A 23059-nucleotide genomic window follows, 5' to 3' on the forward strand; every position below is an offset into this window, starting at 1 on the left:
TGGCGAGGATGCAGAGAAAGAGGATCTCTTTTGCATTGTTGGTAGGAATGCAAACTGGTCCAGCCACTCTGGAAAACAGTATGGAGGTTCCTCAAAAAACTAAAAATAGAACTACCCTATGACCCAGCAATTGCACTACTAGGCATTTATCCACGGGATACAGGTGTGCTGTTTTGAAGGGACACATGCACCCCCATGTTTATCGCAGCACTATCAACAATAGCCAAAGTATGGAAAGAGCCCAAATGTCCATCAATGGATGAATGGATAAAGAAGATGTGGTATGTACATACAATGGAGTATTACTTGGCAATCAAAAAGAATGAAATCTTGCCATTTGCAACTACGTGGATGGAACTGGAGGGTATTATGCTAAGTGAAATTAGTCAGAGAAAGACAAAAATCCTATGACTTCACTCATATGAGGACTTTAAGAGACAAAACAGATGAACATAAGGGAAGGGAAACAAAAATAATATAAAGACAGGGAGGGGGATAAAACAGAAGAGACTCATAAATATGGAGAACAAACTGAGGGTTACTGGAAGGGTTGTGGGAGGGGGGATGGGCTAAATGGGTAAGGGGCACTAAGGAATCTTTGTTGCACTATATGCTAACTAATTTGGATGTAAATTAAAAAAAAAAAAAGAAGTGGAATATTTCTACATTTTATATTAAGAATAAAAGGCCAAAAATATTTTACTTGATTAAGTATATTCTTCAGGTCATACTTTTTTTTTTTTTAAACAAATAGGCACTGAATAAGACTCAGATGTTATCACATCCACTATTGAGTCAGAAAACAAAACTAATATACTAATATATTTTTACTTAAATCTTTAATGATGAAAACTTATTTTTACTAAAAATTTCAATGCAAAACTCTGACTGCAGTAACGGCATTTGGGGTTTCACACAATCAAAGGACACTATTACCTCACGTTGTTTCCACTATTTTTAAAAATCAGCCTCAGGGTTCATACTACTTTTAAGTCATTGGATAAACGATTAATGAGTTTAAAAAATTTTTTTAATGTTTTATTTTCGTGAGAGAGAGCGACAGAGTGCGAGCAGAGGAAGGGTAGAAAGACAGAGGGAGACGCAGAATCTGAAGCAGGCTCCAGGTTCTGAGCTGTCAGGACAGAGCCTGATGTGGGGCTCAAACCCACAAACTGTGATATCATAACCTGAGCCAACGTCAGACACTTAACTGACTGAACCCCCAAGGTGCCCCAGGATTAGTGAGTTTAAAATGACAAATATAATTTAGCCCATGCTTTAACATTTTTACTGTTCCCTTATAAAATATCAGAGTAGTTTTCTTTCGTAAAACAGCCTGTAAAATTCCTGTAATATGTATTTGTATTGAGCTTTAAGATATTTTTTAATAAGATCTATTTATTCTTTTGCAGGATTAAGATCATTCTGTATAATTATGCAAGCCTATGTGACACACATGACATTTGTTACACTGCTCTCCTTTTCCCTTGAGTCCCAGGACCTGAAGCCCATGGAGATGGGTGGTGAGGGAAGAGGTGGGCTCTAGGAGGGACAAAAATACAACTATTTCTACATATGGCAGTTTTTCAAGCACCCTGGAGCAGAATACCCCAGATGAAGCCACATAGGAACCTTTTTTAATCTAATAATGGGAGGAGATGTTCTCTTCCTAAGACTGGTTAATCCGTTTCTGCTGTTCCAATAATAATAAGAAAAACAATTGTAAAGAAGCAGCGAGCAAACATTAATAGGGAAACTCTGGACCTGGACATGTGTAACCTCGGGCTTCTCTAAGCCCACCTCACCTGTAAAATCAGGAAGATCATCTTTATGCCACATGACATTATTATGAAGAACAAATAAGATGATGTCTGGCAAATTACGCTGACATCAGTAAAATGTTACTAAGGGGTGCCTGGGTGGCTCAGTTGGTTGAGCATCTGACTTGTGATTCAGCTCAGGTCATGATCCCAGGAGTCATGGGCTCAAATCCCACATTGGGCTCCACACTGAGCATGGAGCCTGCTTAAGATTCTCTTTTTCTCCCTCAGCCCCTCTCCCCCACTAATACATGAGTGTGCACATTCTCTCTCTCTCTCTCTCAAACAAATAAATAGAAATTTAAAAAATGCCGTTCACATGCAAGACTTGAAGAGGAAGAGAGCATGGGAGTTCATTACAGAACTTAGATGTAATATTACATAATGCACCTGGTTTTAATTATAAACATTCACAGACTATTTTACATAGATTCATGAAGTTGTTTTAAATATTTTAAATCTCCAGATTATTAGTGAATTGGAAACATGCTAACTTTTGAAAAATGAATTTCAAAATCATCTGGACCATTTAAAATTGAATCTATTCCTCTGGAAAGGAAAAAAAAAAAAAACATGATAAAGACAGATTTGGTACCATTTTTTTTGCCTTCTCCACACATTTCTATTAGGCTCAGTCTAGATGGTGTGTAGCCTGCTGTTGAGAGTGAGACTTCAGTTCGGCCACACCACCCTGAATGTGCCCAGTTGTTTCCAATCTTGGAAACAGGGCCCAACCTAAGCAGGGCTGGGCCTAGTGAGTCCTTGGGTGGAACAGTGAGGTTTCAGAACTGATTTCAAGGCTCAACATCTCAGCGAAGTACATTTACGAGTCCACAAATAGCTTCATAACCGAACAACTCGTTTCGCACAAATTATGATGTCTGATTATATATATCCCTGTTATATGTACAAATAACCCAAAACCAGACATACATACATACATACATACATACATACATACATACATACATACAATTTGGTACTCCTACATGTACATATATGTATGTATGTATGTATGTATGTATATATGTATTTTAGAGATATTTTCACGCAGTTAAAAACATTTTGCTGGCATACTCAAAACTGATCTAAATTGTTGACCCCTTGGCAGAGAATTCAGGCAAAGTAGTCTTGCTCCTTAAGAAAGACAGGTTAGAGCACCTAGGTGACTCAGTCGGTTGAGCGACTGACTTCAGCTCAGGTCACGATCTCACAGTTTGTGAGTTCGAGTTCCGTGTCAGGCTCTGTGCTGACAGCTCAGAGCTTGGAGCCTGCTTCGGATTCTGTGTCTCCCTCTCTCTCCGCCCCTCCCCTATTCTGTCTCTCTCTGTCTCAGAAATAAACATTAATAAAAATAAAAATTAAAAAAAAGAAAGACAGGTTGACTTATAGCTCAGGGTAGAAGCAGATGTATCTGATTTCAAAATATATTTATTTTTTTATTAAACATTTTTTTTTAATGTTTATTTTTGAGACAGAGAGATAGAGCATGGGCAGAGAGAGAAGGAGACATAGAATCCAAAGCAGGCTCCAGGCTCTGAGCTATCTGCACAGAGCCTGACGCGGGGCTCAAACTCACAGACTGCAAGACCACGACCTGAGCCAAAGTTGGGCGCTTAACCGACTGAGACACCCAGGCACCCCCAAGATGCATTTAAATGGAACAAAGTGTACAATTTAATTCTTAGTTTATGAACTTTCATTGGCATTTGATAGGATGGACATTTGAGGTTAGTAAAATGGAATTATATTAAATTGAGACTTAAATTGCATAGGAAGAACAATCATGTCTTCTGAAAGAAAATCCAACTATTTATAAATAATCTCAGATTTATCCATATTTTTGATTCAAAAGTCATTTTCAATTTAGTATCATATTCCAAAGAGGAACTTAATTCTACACACTGGTATTCAAAAAGCAAAACATATCATAGGTTGTAGACTGCAGCAATGAGCCACTCTTTGTAGCTTTTTTAGGAGTAAATCAACAGCAAACTCTGTAATCTCATGACTAATACTATGCTGGTTATTTAATTAAAAAGAAAACTATGGGACAAGAGCAATCACATCATGTAGGTATCCAACAGTCCTAAGGGTTGAGGAATACATAAACTACTTGAGTCTGTATCTTACTTACACACTTCTTAAATCCTCCTCGTATCTCAATTGTTCATCTGCTTTAGTATTTGGATGCTGATACCTGGGGATCACTTGCCTCAAAACTACCACTGTTACCTACATGACCCTAGATTCCTAACATCCTAACATGTATCCTGATACAGCATGAGCTTGAAACACATTTCTGACTTCCATCACTAGAGTGCATGTCAAACAGCAGAAAAACTCTATCTATTGAGAGTTATGACAATGGCATATCTTCCAGGTGGCATCAGACTGGGGGCAAATGCAGGAATCAATGTATGGTGTGAAGAAGTTACCCTGTATTCCACATAAATATAACCACACCTGCAGGATTAATACCTCTTTCAGATACAGTTTTCTATTTTACGGTGTTACAGAAGGTAACCTAGATCTTTGCCTCCCTCAAGAGAATGGTAATGACAACTTATTTTAAATGGTTATATCCATAAAACCTTCTTGGAAGAGTGAAGAATGCTTGGTAGTTAAAAAAAAATCACAATAATTATTGCACTAGTTCAGCATAAATCCTAAGATAGACATTTACTAGACAATCACTATCTCTCTATAGAATGATGCATACCATTTCCTGGATGTTTGTAAAACCAAAGCCTGTATACAAATTCTTCCTTACTTCTTTTTGTAGTATGTCTAAAGCACCTTAAGAAGCAGTATGGTGGTGAAGAATACACAGAGTGGAGTTAGCAAACCTGGAGAAAATCATGACTCTGTGAGATAGTAACTGTGAACACCGTTAACGTTATTCGATCTCTTCTCCATAAAATGAAGGGATTCAAGGGTAGAATTTGATAGAACCATTTGATTGAAGTGCTTCATGTGTCTTGAGCAGACTGCACGATGAATGTATACTAGGGCATGAATACTAGGGCATAAATTTTAAAGAGATCACAGCACGCAGAAAAGCTTACAACCTTTTCTAACAGGTGCACACAACTCTTGTTAGGAATGGATCAAAGATAAATGTTAGTGTAATTTCCTTAGATCTAGAATAGGGAGACCTTCCACAGGGGGCACCATTGCACTATGCAGGAATCCATCTTCAGAGGTATATCTCTGGCTTTATTATGATGTGGTGAATAGGTAAAATCTTTAAGCAAGCCAGGAAGTCAAAGACTTGGGGGAAAGGGACAGGATCCACTCATCCAAAATCTTTAGTAGCATCTTACACATCACTAACCAATGTTGCAGATCCTGTGATCTCTATTGTTATCTCAGTAATTCTGTTTGAACACTGAGGTGGCACAGCCACTTTGCTATTTCAGGAAAGGTAGTTAAGCACATCCAGGATTAGTACTCTGCCTTATGTAGTAAGTGGAGAAGCTGAGTAGTGCTTGCAGACACTGTTGAGGAAACATGGGGGGGATGGCTTCAGATGTACCAACTAAACAGATTACACCTTTCTGATAGACTAATCATGTTGAAATCACAAAGCCCCTCAATTCTGTATAAAATTGGGCTGCAGAATTAGCGTATGAGCTTGGAAATATATCAATGTAGGTAATAACCAAGACTTCTAACTAACTAAAACCACAGTCAGCATCTACTTGGTGGTGCCTCCTTTTTTGTTCTCTTAAAAAACATAATTTTAGAAAGCCCATACCTCTCCACGGTTTTTATGACGGGGAGAGAGAGAATAGTGTTTCCTTCAGATCTAGTTAAAACAGTTTCAATGGATTAAATAGGCTCCTCTATGGGGACAGAAGGCTCTATCCTCTACATGAAGGCATATAGGCACTTCCTGTGCACAGGTGGCTCCTGATACCACAAACTGGGAGCAATAATTGAATCCAGCTACCCCACAGTGCAGAGCATTCACCCACAGAACCAGCCTGGAGGGCACTGTTAGTTAGCTTTCTAGACTAAGATTCAAAAGGTTACCCCAATTGAATCTTTGTTTCAACTCCAGGGAGTGCAAGGCATGGAGGATAAAACGATTTGCTTAAAAGTATACTTGGGAAGAAATAAGAAGAACAAAGGTAGAGTTAAATATGTCTTATAAATTAAAAGAACAGAATATAGGCACAAACATTTGGTTTATCTTGAGTCATTCATTCATTCATTCATTCATTCATTCATTCAACAAATATTTATTTGGTATGTAATATGTGCCAGGCACTGTGTTAGGCCTTCAGAGAACAATGATGAGCAAAACCAGACACAATTTCAGGCTTACAACTAAGAACTGGTCTTCACTAACAACCTAAGTCTTAGCCTCCTGATGAATGTTAGGTATTATGCAGATATGTAATTTTTAGAGGCCAGTAATTCAAAATGGTAATTTCAAGAATGAGAGAGATTGTCCCACTAAATATTATTGTTGCGAACCAATTTAGCAGTTTACATATACAATTAGAAACCCAAGATCAACAAGCTAGGAATATATGATTTGAAGAAAAATAAAAAAAGATTTACAACTGCATAGAGGATTGAGTTCAAATAATATCAATACTATTTGGGCTAACAACTGAGAGAATGGCATATTTTATGATGTCATAAAGAGGTTTATTATTGATAGTATTTAATAATATTATTCATGATCCACAAAGGAATAGAGATTATGATCATCAAATCTGTTGATGCCATGGAGGTATGTGGGAATGCTAACACCTCAGAAAGCAAGGATCTAATTTTAAAATAACATTAAGAAATTAAGGAATAGATCATCAAAGCAAGATGATAGTCACTGGGGACTTATGCAAAATAATATACTCAGAGATTTAAGGAGTAAAAACTAGCTTGATGACTGGGGATGAATGAACATCCAAAGGGCAACTGTTTTGCAAAAAAGACCTAAGGGCTCTACAACTCTGGTTCAAGATACTATTACATGTGTGATTAGAATTTATTTTTGATTAAGAGTTTCACATGGTAAAAAAAAGCCAAACATACAGAAATTAATGCTTATTTTTCCATCAATAGTAATTGTATTTTATCTTAAAAAATGTTTTTAATGTTTATTTATTTGGGGGTAGTAAAAGAGGGAGAGAGAAAGAATTCCAAGACATGGGGCTTGAACTCAGGAACTGTGAGATCATGACCTGTGCCAAAATCAAGAGACAGTTAACCCACTGAGCCACCCAGGTACCCCAATAATTGTATTTTAAAGGAGATACAGAATCCAAGAGTAGCTGTAAAAACTGACTATGGTTAAGTTAATTGTTTTAAAAAAAGATTAAAGAAAACCTAGGGGCGTCTGGGTGGCTCAGTCTGTTGAGCATCTGACTCTTGATTTCAGTTCCGGTCATGATCCCAGGGCTGTGGGATCGAGCTCCACCTCCGACTCTGCGCTGTGGGGAGACTGCTTAAGATTCTCTCTCATTCCCTCTGCCCCTCTCCCCTGCTCACAGTCTCTCTCACTAAAATTATGAATAAATAAATAAATAAATAAATATCCACTATTGCTGCAAGGAAAAACACCTGTCTGAAATATGATTGTCAAAAGAAAAATAACTGGTTTTATCTGACTTTTAAGGGAACAAGGAGTGGGGGATTTAAAACTTTCAGATGGCATTCCTGGCGGTAGCTTCCGGCACCTTTCCCTGTGCTGTGGTTAGGTCATCGCATCAGCACTGGCAGTGCCTGTTCAGTGTGCTAGGCTTCTGTTCTCTTCAGTTGTCTTCCAGTGCTCCAACCACTGCTTGAGTCCCAGCACAAAAACTCACAGTGTACAAAAGTTACATTCTCCAGCTGTGCATTTCTGCCTGTTGCCAGAGAAGTATGTAGTTTTCAGGAATCTAAAATTAAATTCTGGTTATGTCACTAAAAACATGATTTCAGGCGAGGTATTTTTCAATTCTTAGTAGCGCAGGTCATATCTGAAAAAATTCTAATTCAAATTTGACCCTATATGTCAAAAACAGAAATCTTAAAAAAAAATACAGCACATTTATTTTAAAACATGCTGAAATGTTACCACCTCAATGCCTGTATTTATATTTTTACATGCTTTCTTCCAGTCTTTATCAAGATTTTACATAACTGTACCCATATCATAATGGTATTTGGATTTTTTCCATTAAATTCTATTATAAACACTTCATTTAATTAGACCACAAGTCCTTTACGGGAAAAGATGGGAGAAGGGAATGATGATGCTTTTACATAGTCTTTGTTATTATCACTAAAACAGAAATCCTAAATGTAAAGACAACTTCAGGAGGTTAGAGGGAACAAGAGATTTAGCGCATACAGCAATGCCGTATGGAATACTTTACCAAAGGAGCTAATGTGAAGCCCCAGGGTAGGAGAAGCAGCATCTGCCCGAGAAAGGGGTACACGGAAGAGAAAACACAGTAACATCTGGTCTCTAAATGTGCCAATGTGAAAAATTCTCACAGCCGGTTAGCTAGGGTTATGAGAAAGAACGAGCAGGCAAAAAACTGCCTGCCAAAAAAAAAAAAAAAAAAAAAAAAAGAGTCTGGCTTTGTCAGTAAAGAAAGGACAATAATATTTACAGAAAATTTTCTATACTCAAGCTTCAAAAAAGTAGAATTTGGACTGAATATGCAGCAAAATGGTTGAAGCAATCTATGGCTAAAAGGGCAAACCTTGGAAAAGAGAACTGTGACATGAGAGGAAAGACTCTCTTTCTCTTCTTGAAGGGAAGTGATGATATGTGATCATGCAAATGCAAATGTCTGCGGACAGCACTGTTTGCTTGTGGGAAGAGAATTTTAATGTGTACCCTATGCAAATGCGTTTTATAATAAAACAGAATGTGCAAGGCCTTCTGAGGGCGGGGAGGGAAGCGGCAGCTCCAGACCCTGCACTTGAGAGTGGTGGGGACACAGCCAGAAGCGTGTGCCACTCGCAACCCTGAACAGACTCCAGCAGAGAGGGCACGTCAAAACCCCACTCCTTAAAAAAAAAATCTCTCTTACGTTCCACCGAGAACTGGATGCCTAATGAATTAACACCTGCAAGATCTTTCTTTACCCAGTGCTTAACCTTGAACAACTCTGTGCTTCGAGTGAACCTCAGGAAGAAGACATTAAAAAAAACAACTCTTTTCTGTACTGAGTCATGGGGAAAATGGTAGGAACTGCACAGTAAAGACTAGAGATGACTAAAAAGAAAGCTCCTGAAAACCATTTAGAGTCTTTGTGTCAAAATTAGCATGAATGTCAAAGCCCATTTAAGGCCCGGTCGGAAGCATTTGTGAAAGGGAGCAGGAGGCCATCACAGTGGTGACAGAGTCTGGTTTTGACCAAGTACTATTTATTGATATCTGTGTATCTGAAGCAGTTATTAAAAAGAAATTGGGGAAAAGTCTGCATCCCTACACCGGAGATATTTAAGCAAGCCATTTTGAAAGTGTTAAAAATTAAAATTGTAGAAAGCCGAACCATAGGTGCCATGTTTTGCCTGAAGTGGTAAAAATACCATCTGCCTCAGTCTTTTTAGCAGCAGGCTTATTTCGAGTAGCAGTAGGCTAAGCTGCAGGCATACGCTCAGCTCCAGCTGGGGAAAATACACAGACGTTTGTAGATGTTTTTCTAAGCAAGAGTAGTCAACATATTCGTTTTCTTTCAGACATATATATGTTACCATAGCAAACCAAGCATCAATGTGGTCCGAGAAGCTTCTCCACCAGTCCCAACCCGTACCCATAAATTCCTACAATTCAATAGGTGGCACTCTTCCCCCTAGCACTGCACCGAATCAGCTGCACTTAACTGTGGGGCCAGAAGCCTGGGGAACGTGGAATAGTCTTGAGAAATACACACCCAGGGTTGCAGACCAACCACTGTAATTAGGATCCACACAGCATTGCATATAGGGGCTTAACTGTTAGCACTGGCTTTTTGGGTCACGATTCACTTCTGGTAATTATATTCTGTCTAATAAGACTTCTCCTGAAGTTTTAACTAGGTAAGTAAGACGTTCCTGTTTTTCTATTTTAGAAGCTACTGGGTACCATTGCCTTTCGGTTATTCGGCTCCCAGCCTTGCCCAGACCCCAGGTGGATGAGTTCCAGCAGCAGGAAGGGAGCTCCCATGACTGTCTTAACCACGGTACAGAGGCAGGAGAGACAAAATGAATTAATGGTTGTCAAGTGCTTTGATATCTTAAGATGAAAGGCATTGTAGTACCGTGAAGCATTCATATCCAGACTCTATCGCAACAGGAACTCAATTAAAAAGTAATTCAATTTCTCATCTGAGGGTCTGAGTACAGACCACTGTTTTGCTGAATGTGACAGTCTCAATATCCAGCTGAAACTGATTTTGAAATGATCACCTCTTCCTTTGATTCCTCGCCATTCTGAGACTGACAAAATTTGAGAGCTGGCCTATAAGGCTACAAAGCACATAGCCAAAATAATCTCCTATGGTCCTCAAAACCTGACTTTTCAGATAAAATTTGGCTTTTGGGTAAATACTCACCACTTGGAAATAACAAAATTTCCAGCAACAAACACATTTCATGATGGTCTCCAAAAATGGCTCCTGAGTTTTTCAAATGTAGAGTTCCAGATAAACCCAAGGGCAGACCTAAGCTGCTAAGCACGGTGCCTGCATCAGTCAGCACGAGCACCATGCCCATGCAAAACAGAGATGCCTAGACCGTGGGTCATGACATGTGTTACTAAGGGCCCATGGTACACTGTGTAAGAGACAATATCACAAGCTACACCCTGCAGATATCTGCCCCATACCTGCTAGAGATGGACATAACCTTTTTTTCCCATGTCACTTGTGTTTAGGTCTGTGGAAGGACGATAAGCCTAGATGAATTGCTTAGATCAAGCTATGGCCCTTAAATGTCAGAACCGCACCACATATTCCCGAGGGGTGGGGTTCTGTTTACTGGCACAAGAAATATGATCACTACACACTTGTGAAGGCAACCATAGGACTACTGAACATTGAGATGGACTATGTGACATAGTCAATATATTCTTTCTTTTCCTTTTTAAATGTTTTTAAAAATTTATTTGGTGGGGGGGAGAGGGAGAGAATCCCAAGCAGGTTCCGCACTGTCATTGCAGAGCCCGACATGTGCCTCGATCTCACGAACTGTGAGATCACGACCTCAGCCAAAATCAAGAGTTGAATGCTTAACTGACTAAGCCACCCAGGTGCCCCTGTAGTCAATATATTCTTAAAATGGCTCTGTGAAGTCTACAGTCCTCAATTCCAGACCTCCCAGAACCTCCTGCACTTCTAGGATAATACTAATGCAACTCATGTGCATACACTTGACAAGCCCTCCTGTACATAAAGCCTGTGCTGGGTACAAATGATGCGACCATGAATAAGGTGCCTTCAGAGCTCTTACATTCCAATGGAAGAAAAAAACCAGAAGCAAGAAACTAAATGAAAATAATAATTTTAGATTATGATAAATGTTAAGAAGGAAAAATAGAGCAAAGGGGGAGGGGCGACTTTGGATAGGGAGGTCTAAGTCAAGGAAGCATGTGATGGCACAGCCTACATCAGCCTTGTTCATGGTGGCAGTCAGCACTAACACAGTGCTTTGCACATATTAAATATACAATAACTGGTGGTTGAGTGGATAAAGTAGATGAAGGAATGAATGTGGACCTCAGATATATAAGAATGCCCCCACTGCCCAAGAAGAATATTTTCTCTCAAATTTGGAATTGGCCTAAAGAATAAACCAGCACTATTCTAAAACTGCTCGCTTTATATAAAGGAAAGTGAAGAAAGACCAGAGAGATTAAGGGTTCTTAGATTTTGCAGTGAGTTGGTGGCTGAGCCACCGCTAGGTCCAGGAGTGTCCTTCTATCCATGCACCGTATTTTTTCCTTTTTCCTAAGCTCTTCAATTGCCATGTGCTTCTGCAATAAGAAACCCTAAAGGAGTTCTAGGAGTCAAAAATAAGCATCAAGGATCAACAGTTATTCTATTGCTAAATCATGTTGACTTTTCCCTTACTTTTTTGTTCATAAGTTAGCTTTCCTTTACCCTAACACAGTGAAATCCCAGCCTTTATCTCCAAGCTAGTTTATTACAACCTTCCCAAACAATCTTTTTAGCTCTATTGATACCTGTAACATTTGTCGAAAGCATCTTTTCTCTCTGATTGATATAAGAAAACCTATACCAGATTTTCTCCTGCAATGGACTTCTTATGTCTTCTATTTTCTTACTCACGGCTTCACTCGCTCATTCACTTACCCATTTACTTCCTCCCTACCTCCTTCAGCACTATTTACCATGTGCCAAGCACTGTGTTAAGCACCAAGTATATAAAGACAAATATGACACTGTCCCTGCCCTCCAAGAGCTCACAGTCTATGGTCTGCCTCATAAATGGGTCATTATAATATTACAGAGTAAGTACAATGACTGAGAGATGTACCGTGTATTAAAGCACGAAGGAAAGCAAAAGTTTGTGAGACAGAGAAAAGGAGGGACTACATCTCAGTCAAGGCAAAGAGAGGGCGGGCGTGGAGCCATGGGTGTGCAACTCAGGGCTGCCAGGAGAGCACAAGGTTCTGGATCGGCCCTGAAAGATCACCATGGGTTTCAGTTGTCCCACTGCGAGCAGAGCCCTTACACTTCATATTTCTTCCTCCTTGTCTTTGGGGTGCAGGTGTGCTCACACCCTGGATATTCCTGATGGTGGCATAAGCCAGACGGTTAGCATGTTTCTTTAGCCAAGCAGCTGTATGCATCCCACACACCTGCTAAAACGTTCCATTTGTCCCTGAGGGGAAAACCAAGTGTGACCCAAATGTGTTCAGAGGCTTCCACTGGTGCACTGAAATCTGAACTCCCACAGCACTTTTTAAACAAGGCCATGTATCAGAATGATCTTGGAGCCTTTTTCCAAATACTTCCGTCCTGCCCCTGCCCTGCTCTCCCCACCAGGGGATTTTGATCTTGGTGAAAGAGGGTGTGATGCTGTGGTAACCTAGGCATATGTGTTTTCAAAAGCTCCACAGATGATGTGAAAACTACTACCTTTAGGAGTCTGAGTCTGCTGTGTATGGTGCCTCTCAGGTATTATCTGATGGTGCTAAAAGCTGTTTTGCATCCAGAGGCCAAAGGCATCTTTCTAGCAATGGTTAGTTATCTTATCCAGTATATTTTTCTTCCTAGTACTTACTACCACATGACATTATACTATGTATCCATTTAGTTGTTGCCTCCCACACTGCATTGTATGTGTCTCAAAAGGAAAACACTTCATTTGGCTCACTGTTATAGTCTCAACACTTAACACAATGTCTGGAGTGAAGTAGTCACTCAATAAATACACTTACCTGCTAATATCTATTACCTAACAGGGAATGTCCCTCAGCTCTGAATGTGATGATTCTTTTTTGACCTTTTGATTATAAACAAAAGCCAAACACCAGACTGAAATGTAGAAAACTGTGTAGGTATGTATAAAATCTACTTACCTTAGCATAGTCTAATCCTCCCTTCTCTTGAGCCTGAAGTAGAAAGAGGGGGAAATTAATTTGTTAGTTCTTTAAAAATTATGTAGTGCTTTTAAAACTTACTTCTCCAAGAATAAAAGCCAACTCTCTCTCCCTTGGTCCCCCATCGTTTATCTTTCTATGTATCTACATAGTTGTATCTCTATGCAACTATACACGTGTAACACTTTCAAGCATATTGAAAAGTTGAAAGAACTGCACAGTGAGCACATATATACACTCTATCTAGACAGGACAGTAGCAGACATCATGACTCTTCACCTCGCCATGTTTCAGCACACAAGTCTTATAAGCATAGGGTGTCTTGTACATAACCACATGACTGCTATCACATTTTATTTTTTTTTAACGTTTATTTATTTTTGAGGGACGGGGAGGGGCAGACAGACAGTAGGACAGAGGATCCGAAGCAGGCTCTATGCTAACAGCAGAGAGCCTGATGTGAGGCTCAAACTCATGAACTGTGAGATCATGACCTGAGCTGAAGTTGGACACTTAACCGACTGAGTCACCCACGTGCCCTTGTTATCTCATTTTAAAAACAACAATTCCATATTATCTAACATACAATCCATATTCAAAATTTTCCTATTGTCCCAAGAATATCCTTTATAGCTTTCTCCGTCCAACCAAAATTAAACAAGATTCACACATTACATATGGTTTCTACATCTCTGGTTAGCCTTTTAAATCTAGACTAGACCCTCCCCATATTTTAAGAAATGAAAAGAAAAACCATTAACTTTTTTTCCATGCATATCATTGACTTTTTGAAGAGACCAGGGCAGCTGTCTTATAAAATGTCTTTTTGGATTTGTCATATTGTTTCTTCGATGTGTCATTTAATTTGTCCCTGTTTTGCTCTCAAACTGAAAATTGGGTCTGAAAGAGCTTGCTTGAACATTTCTGGCAAGAGCACTTTATATAGGAAATTACGTACTTAATATTGCATCAATTCAGGAGGCACAAAATGTCAGCCTGTCCCACTCATAGTAATGCTATAAATTTGATCATTTGGTTGAGGTGGTGATTATCAGATGGTTCCACTGTAACGACATGTTTCCTCCCGTATAATCAGTTTGTAATCTCTGGGGTCAGTTTCTCCTCCACTTCCTTTGGCATAATTTTTTATCATGTTGTATTATGTTGAAAGATCCCCAGCTCGACCTCCCACCCCATCAGGGATGAGGACAGAGAAAAAGGTGGAGTTGAAAAAGATATCCTATATGGGGCTGTATTTAAAAAATATTTTTAGTTATAAAAAATTTAAAGTGAATACATACACTACTCAAATGTGTCATGTATAAAATCCTAACATGACAGAGATAACCAATGTTATTAACCTTTGTCAATATGCCAACTCAGTTTTTTTTTTTTTTTTTTTTTGCCAACTCAGTTTTTGTAGACTTCATTACAAACTTCTCTCGCCACCTCTGCAGGTGGCAGAATAAGGTGAAGAATAAGGTGAAGAATAAGGTGAAGAATAAGAATCCTTCAATTTGCAAATAGGTTAGGTCCTGAGTCCAAAATGACACTATACAGATAATGAAGGTGGGCAGATTACTTTAATGAGATTAAAGATTTATAACATTGACTCTTCTTGCTTCTTCACAATCCTTTAAAAAAATTTATACAAAGATGCTTGCATTTTGTTTTTCTTATTTTCATTATAAGCAACTTAGAAGAAGACACTGCTCATGTATAGCTTTCGGCCCCATCACAAACCACTATAAGTGAAAATGGGGACTTGAATGTTTTCTATGACACTAAAGGCCCCTGCAATCAATGTACTGTGAAGAAGAATTTGGGGTTTTCAATCTGCTCTTGAAATTTTTTAGGGATGAACTAAGTAGAGTCAGAAGGTAGTCCTGAGATGCATTATATCATAAGGAATAGGAGTCAGTTCTTGCAGAAATTTAGAAACTAGGTTTCTTCTTTCTGCTCAGATATTTTATATTTACTTGTGTTTCCATGGACATATTCTCCCCAAATGTTTTGCCTATGTTGAAAATCCCTCTTTCTCCACCGTAACATCTATGGTTTACAGAGAACCCTTGAGCACGTCTGTCCAGGGCACTCATGACCCAGCTACTAAATTTTGTTACTGCGCAAATATCAACCGGCCTTGATCCAAGGAACAATCCATAGCTTGTGACCACAATTTCAGCAGCAGCATTTCACAGTTTTGCTTAGTCTTTAAGTTCTCAAACTTCCAGCTGTCCCTTGAATTCATTTTAGGTTAAGAGATCTCTGACACTGAGGCTGATCCTATGGTCACATGCTTTCCACCTTTTCAATTGTTCACCCTTTTTCACACCTCTTGCTGATTAGTATAGATGGCTCAAGTACGGTACTTTTCAAATGATGCACAAACTGTGGGAGCTCCGCAGAATTGTTCCTCTTGTCAAACAACCCATTCCTGCAACAAATTTGCCATTTTCTCACTACTTTCAGTTGTGTTCCTATTCCAACCGGCTCATCATTCTGTGTCTTTCAATATTCTTATCTTTCAGTGTTTCACAAAAAGAGTACAAGTGTTAAAAGTGGTATTTGTTGGAAGTTAGGAAGCTGAGGAGCTGCTGTATCTTGAGATTGCAAGGTAAAGTGCAGAGAAATGATACAATTTACGATGACTTAGGGTGGACTTTTCCTTTTGAAAGTAGTGAGCCACTTTTCAGTTTGTCTCATTAAAAAAAAAAAAAAAAAAAAAGAAAGAAAAGTCAACAGCCATTTCCTTATGTAGGAAGAGTGACCATAACGCTGGTTACAGATAACATTATAGTGATCCTATCAGAAATTTCTGTACAACCATTTTTCTCATACTTTGATTATAAACTATCTTAGAGAATTCTATTATTTTGAAGTCCTTGGGCTTTATCAATCACAAGTTACCTTCAAACTCTGTCATTTCATGGTGTATTCCTGGCTTGGTTACCACTCTTTGACCCAGAAAAGATACACTCTGCTGGGGATGGCAGCACAGGAACGCCATGTATGTAATCCACATCTGTTCAGGATCAGCTCCTAAATGGTTTGAGAGCTGGGAGATCAGAAGGCTACATAAAATGACGGTACGATTACTGCAGCCATTTACAACCTGAATAGGCGTTAGCTGTTGATGTGGCTCACCTGAATGTCCTTTTTATTTTATTACAACAAACATTCCAGTTCTGTGAAACCACTTCATCCTGGACTGCCTAGTAAGCTTGTACAGAAAGCACCAGTTATCTGATAAGATAAATATTATAAATATTTAAGTCTTTATAGGATTTACAATATGTATTTCTAGCTGTTGCTGTGTGTTAGTATCTACGTAGGTCATATACGCACCTAAGAGTACACATTCTGATACATTTTTTTTTCATAAGATGCTTTTAGAGCTTATGAAAATACAGCACATTAGAAACTGATGGAAATGAGATTTAATCCCCTATACAAGTAACATTTCTCATTACACTTTACCTATTCTATTTCTTTTTGCAAAATAGTTAATTTGGGAGAGGCTATAGTTTCTCTTTCACCTGATGGCTCGTTCACTAAATAATTATCCATTGTGTGCCTACTATGTGTCGGGCACTGCACTGGAGATGAAGCCATGAACAGAACAGATAAAAATCTCTGCCCTCGTGGAGCTTCTATTCCAGGGGTTACATAGTCTTGTTTTGGTTAGGCTTCACATACAATCTCCCTCTAGAACTTAGGTTCTATGAGAGGAGAGCAAAGTTCTCTCCTGCTCACAACTGTATTCCATGTTTAGATCAGTACTAGTATAGAGCACATGTGGCCAATAATATCTGGTGAATGGATGCATACGTGGATAAATGCTTTTTCCTTTATATGTGTTGGTTATGTATGGTCTATTTAGGAAACCTAAGAAGCAAAGTTCATTATACCCACTTCTATTTCTAGAAAAGCTGGGTTCTTCGATTCACAGCACCAGTATGTAGTTAATATGGAACCATCAGCTGATGTTTGGCAACTAATTTTTACCCGTATTTTCATTTTAGTGCTCAACTTCTATTTATAAGTATACCTAGAAGGGGAATCTAGAAAATAAATTCAAAGAATTCATGAAAATCAAACAACAAAAGGATAGAACAGAGAAGAATGATCTAGTAGCCTTCCCATAGACATAGCGGTTTAGTGTAATTAAGCATCTCAACCTGAGGGGCACCTGTGTGGCTCAGTCGGTTAAGCATCTTGACTTCGGCCTAGGTCATGATCTCGCCGTTCCGGAGTTCAAGCCCCGCTTTGGGCTCTGTGCTGACAGCTCAGAGCCTGTAGTCTGCTTCAGATTCTGTGTCTCCCCCTCTTCCTCTGTCCCTCCCCCACTTGCACTCTGTCCCTCTCTCTCTCACAAAAATATATACACATTAAAAAAACAAAACACGCCTCAACGTTGAAAGCAGTGTGTTGAACTGAAAAGCGCCTGGAACGGAAACCTCAGGACAATCCAAGATGCATACCTCAAAGCTTACAGTGTTAAGTAGGCCTTGTCTATGGAGGAAAGCAAGTGGCCTAATATATTTTATTTAAAAATTTTTAATGTTTTTATTTTATTTTTGAGAGAGAGAGAGAGACAGAGAGAGAGACAGAGAGAGAGGGAGATACAGAATCCGAAGCAGGTTCCAGGTTCTGAGCTGTCAGCACAGAAGCTGACACGGGGCTTGAATTCATGGGACTGTGAGATCATAACCTTAGCTGAAGTCAGACACTTAGCCAGCTGAGCCACCCAGATGCCCTGCAAGTGCCCTAGTATCTTAACGGTGACCACTCCAAAAAGCACTGTGACCTCCTGGGAAGAGGTGTGTACTGGGTGTCAGAAAATATGGTTTTTAGCACACGATACATGAATAGGTCTAATAATTTTGAAATTTAAAAATTTTGGGTCTTCCTTTTCTTATTTGTAAAATAAGTACTGGACTGGACCACATGTTCCCAAATGTTGGGCTCTCACAAACACTGCACTGGCTGTTGGAATCACCTGACTAGTTTGTTAAAAATGCACATCCTCAGTACTCTGGTCCTGAGTTTCTGACTCATTTGAAGATCACTGGTTTGGACCATGTCTAACGTCCTTTTCAATTTATGCTCCTGTATGCATTCGTGTTTACTTCAAAGGCTAAAAAAGAACAACTATAAAAACTCCTTAAGTCTCAAGGAGAATGGAGTGCTAGAACTTTCCCCTCTTTTTCTGACATCTGCCACTTATCATGTATATTTGTAGCAGAGCAAGATATTATTAAAATAACTTTCTCACTGGGGCCCAAAATAGGCTGATATAAAATAAATTCCAGACTGTATTTCAACAGCCAGCAGTCCTGAACCTCTTCCTGCCACACTGTTCATCTCCAGAAGCCACTGTAAATTCTACCATACACGGCAATTCTCTGAGGGCTTCATTACTACGGTCTTTAAAAGGGATTCACTCATCTTTTTGCCTCCTGTAGGTGTGCTTCTTGTCAATCCAGGTCATGAGAAAAGAAAGTAATTTTTCCCAGTCTTTAGCAGTTCACAGAGAATGTGTGGTTTGAACCTTGTTTTATCTTAAAAAAAAAAAAGTGAAAACAGACAAGATAGTGTGCCAGTGCTCATGACACCAGAGGCCTCCTCAGACAGCTATAGTGAGCACTGTAAAACAATATTCTGTACAAAAGCAAAAAAAAAAAAAAAAAAAAGCCAGTATTCTGAGCGAGAGGATGCACAGAGGGATTAATTCCAAAGGTTTATATACCAGTCTCTGCAGACCAAAGGCAGATAGATCCCCTGTTGGTAAGTAATGGATGTACAATGTGGTCTTTTACTTTAAGAAACAAATGGCTTTCTTATAAGTCAGGTAACAAAGAAGGATTGGATGACATAAATGAACTGTTTCCAATTTTCAACTACTGTTATCTGGACTTGAAAGCTGGATATGGAGAAACCTTTTTCTAAAAGTAGAAAACTAATATTCCACAGCAGGGAGTCCAGAAATTGTTAGAGACTGATCATCTCTACTTATCATGTTATTCTTCCTGAATGCTAGCAGCTATATTTGGGAACAACAGTCGTTTTTAAAGAAATTCTCTTTTTAAAACTTCAAGGAAAACTACCTTCCTCCTCAAACTTTTTTTTTTTCTCCTCAAACTTTTTAGTGTAAAAAACATCATGAACACCCATCTGCTCTCCACTACATTAACCAATTGCTAACATTTTGTCCTCTTTGCTTTCTCTTTGGACAATCATTTGCTGATTATTTGAGAGTAAGGTATAGACATCCTGTCTCATCCCTGAATACTTCGGCAGCAATAATGTTCTCCTACAAAACCAACAAACCGTTATTACATCCAACAAGTTTAACGTTTCTTAAAGTGGTTAAGAAGTCCATATTCAAAGGTTTCCAGTTCAACCAATAGTGTTGTTTAGAACGGTTTGTTCCAAGATCAAATTAAAAATCATGCATTCTCTTCGGATGTCATGGATTTTAAGTCTCTTCTAATCTACAGGTGTCCCCATACCACACCTTTTCTTTCATAATAGTGACATTTTTTAAGAGTCCAGGTCAGTTGCCCTGGAGAATGTCCCTTATCCTGGATTTGTCTGATTGTTTCCTCATGATTAGATTAAAATAAAAAAAAATTTTTTTTGGCAACACAACTACATAAATGATGCTGTATACTTCTCTATTATATCAGGAGTCATACAATAATGATACAGTTTGTGTCATTATTGGTGAAACTAAGTTTGTTCACTGCTTCCCTTTGTATTTAATGAGTAATCTGTGGGGTACTTTGAATCCATGTGAATATTCAGTTCCCTTCTAACCATCCATCCAATTGGTTTAAGCCATCACCCATTAATAATCCTTGTGTGAATAAAAGATTACATTGGTGGCTGTGAAAAAAAATGACATTTTAAAGGTCTCTTGCCTTGGCACTGGCAAGAATATCATTTAGTTCCTTTAGAGAAGACAGGTTTTATTGAAAATAAACTCTCTGTACATCTGTATTGGTACAAAGAGGTAGAGTTTAGTATATACGTGAAAAGGCTTATTGGGGAACAGAGGAAGAGAGGAAGGGTAGGACCCCCATTGTCATCCTGCAACGGTATGGGTAGACTGTATGAGGATTTAGAAAGCTTATAAATCAGAAATCTATTAGATCTGCTAGCCCCAAAGTTGAAGCAGTTGATTTTTGGTTTGGTAGGAGAAGCAGGGCTTGTATCAACCCAACTTTCCAGTTACAAAGAAAGAAACAGGGCAGGCCTCTTTGTTATTTTGATCATTCTTGTCTATTAATAAGATAGCACAAAGGCATCTGTAAGGAAATCAATACCATTTAGAACTAGATTTCTCAGGTACCTGATGTTACCATCTCTTTCACCTAGGAAAGCTAAACTTTGGAGAGAAATGTGAATGTCCCGGATGAGATTTCTTGTATTCTCTTCCTTTGGTTAACTGGGAAAAGAAGAAGCAACAGATAGGTGCGTAGAAGGCTATGGTGTCCAATTAAAAAAAAGAGGAGGGGCTTGTATTATCTACATAACAAATTTCTCTTTATTCAGAAGTCTTGTCAATCTTTTTTTCTTGCTGTGCTCCCTTGGAATCTGGAAGAGACATGAAATTTAAAATTGCACACACACACAAAATCTACCCAGATTGCAGAAAGGCCATGAGTAAATAAAAAAGGCTGAAAATGGAACTGAGTTGTTTCCTCCAGTGGCCAGGTTCCAAGATGATGGTCACCAATCTTGATGGCGCACCTCAAGCTCATGATGTCAAAAACCAAATTTATACCACTTTTTTCACTTAACTTGCCTATTAATATTAATAGGCACAATTAATATTCTTCCTCTAATCCAAGTTCAAAATCATGATTTTGGCCTCTGACTGCCCCTCCCCACTACACACCTGCCAGCTTCTATCATATTAGTCTTCAGGCCCTATACATTTTCTCTCTGAAATGAGTTAAAAAAATTAATGTTTATTTTTGAGAGAGACAGAGAGAAAGAGAGAGAGACAGACAGAGAGAGAGAGTCGGGGAGGGGCAGAGAGTGAGGGAGACACAGAATCCGATGCAGGCTCCAGGCTCTGGGCTGTTAGCACAGAGCCTGGCGCAGGGATTGAACTCATGAACTGTGAGATCATGACCTGAGCTGAAGTTGGACGCTTAACTGACTGAGCCACCCAGATGCCTCTGAAATGAGTTTTTTAAAAAAAAAAAATTTACTTTAAGTAATCTCTATACCCAACATGGGGCTTGAACTCACAACCCTAAGATCAAGAGATGCATGCTCTCCTGACTGAGCCAGCCAGGAGTTCCTCTCTGAAGTGAGTTTTACACCTAACCTCCTTACCTTCCCATTCTTGTTGCCAATGCTCTGACTGGGATTTCTCCCCTGCGTGGATCAACAGGTTCCCCAAAACTTCCTAACTCATCTCTTTCTCTCTAGTATTTCCTTGCTCCTTTCATTCTGTTATGATATAGCCAGACATACCTCCCTAAAACACATTTCAAACCTTGGTACCATGTGGTTCAAAAACTGTCAATGTCTGCTCCATGACCTGAATCAAGTTCATTTTCTGCAAGCAAACATCCACAGTCTTTTTTTTTTTTTTCAATTGAAGTAAAATTCATATAACAAAAATTGCATCATTTTAACTATTTTAAAGAGTATATATAATTCAGGGGCACTTTAGCACATTCAGAATGTCGTACACCCATCACCTCTATCTAGTTTCAGAACATTTTTGTCATGTTGTAGCACATAATACTTCATGCCTTTTTACCGCTAGATAATATGCCATTGTATGGACATACCCCATTTTGTTTATCCATTCATCATTTGATGGACCTAGGCTGTTTCCACTTCTTGGTTATCGTAAACATTGCTAATCTGAATATTCACGTATATGTTTTTGTTTGAACCAAAGCCTTTAAATATAGGCATTGTGTACTATTTTGGAGCAATTCTTTGCCTATCTCTTAGTATCTTATATTTTTCCCATTTAAGCCAAACTATAATACTTTTATTTCTTTGAATATAATGCACTTGCCCATCTACATCTCTTTTTTATGGCTTCTGTTGCCTAGAAAGCCTCTCATTCCCACCTTTGCTGTTAAGATCTTCTTCTTCAAAGACCCTCTCAGAGATCACTTATTTTACAAATCCTTTCTTGACTTTCCTCTGTGCTCTCTAAATGACGATACTACACTATTCCCATCATTACACAAACTATTTGTATGTTTTTTCTTATCTCCTCTTTATAAGGCAATAGACCTTTAGGCAACATACTGATGTATCTCCTGTAGTCAAGCCCTTTGTTTTTCCTGAAGTCTAACAGAAAAACTTAAGACATATTGTAATTCAGGAGATATCTAGAGCCATTTCAGAGTCTTTGTGGTCTCATATACAGTCCTTTCAAATGCCTACATTGTACACCCTCTGCAGTAGAGGATGTCAATATTATTCCTTTTGAAACAACTCAAAGTAAGTTAAGCAATTAGAGAATATCAGGTAGTATTAAGGAAGAGTCTCTGAATGTGCATTGTCTCTTTTGTTTAAGAATATACATGTGTTATGTTCATGTACACCAGCCTTGACTAGCAATTTTTGCTTCACGTTTTGAATAAGTAGTAATAGTAGGATACCTACAGATAAGTGAGTTATAGCTTAGCATTGGTAA

At 38.7% G+C, this 23059-nt stretch overlaps 1 protein-coding gene across 2 annotated transcripts in view; it reads right to left on the reverse strand.

Moving 5' to 3' along the window:
* Window positions 1-23059, reverse strand: part of PDSS2 (decaprenyl diphosphate synthase subunit 2) — a 258700-nt gene that overhangs the window by 13096 nt on the left and 222545 nt on the right. The window contains exons 7-8 of one of the 2 annotated variants that reach the window (XM_042986906.1): window positions 16288-16419; window positions 13357-13389 (exon numbers count right to left, since the gene is read on the reverse strand). In XM_042986906.1, coding sequence (XP_042842840.1) covers window positions 16327-16419 — 93 coding nt within the window. In that variant the 3' untranslated portion in view covers window positions 13357-13389; window positions 16288-16326. Of the gene's footprint in view, window positions 1-13356; window positions 13390-16287; window positions 16420-23059 lie in introns of those variants that run through there. The other variant, XM_007078753.3, reaches the window with a different exon arrangement.

Source organism: Panthera tigris, chromosome B2 (assembly GCF_018350195.1).
Source record: "Panthera tigris isolate Pti1 chromosome B2, P.tigris_Pti1_mat1.1, whole genome shotgun sequence".
Classification (NCBI taxonomy): Eukaryota; Metazoa; Chordata; class Mammalia; order Carnivora; family Felidae; genus Panthera; species Panthera tigris.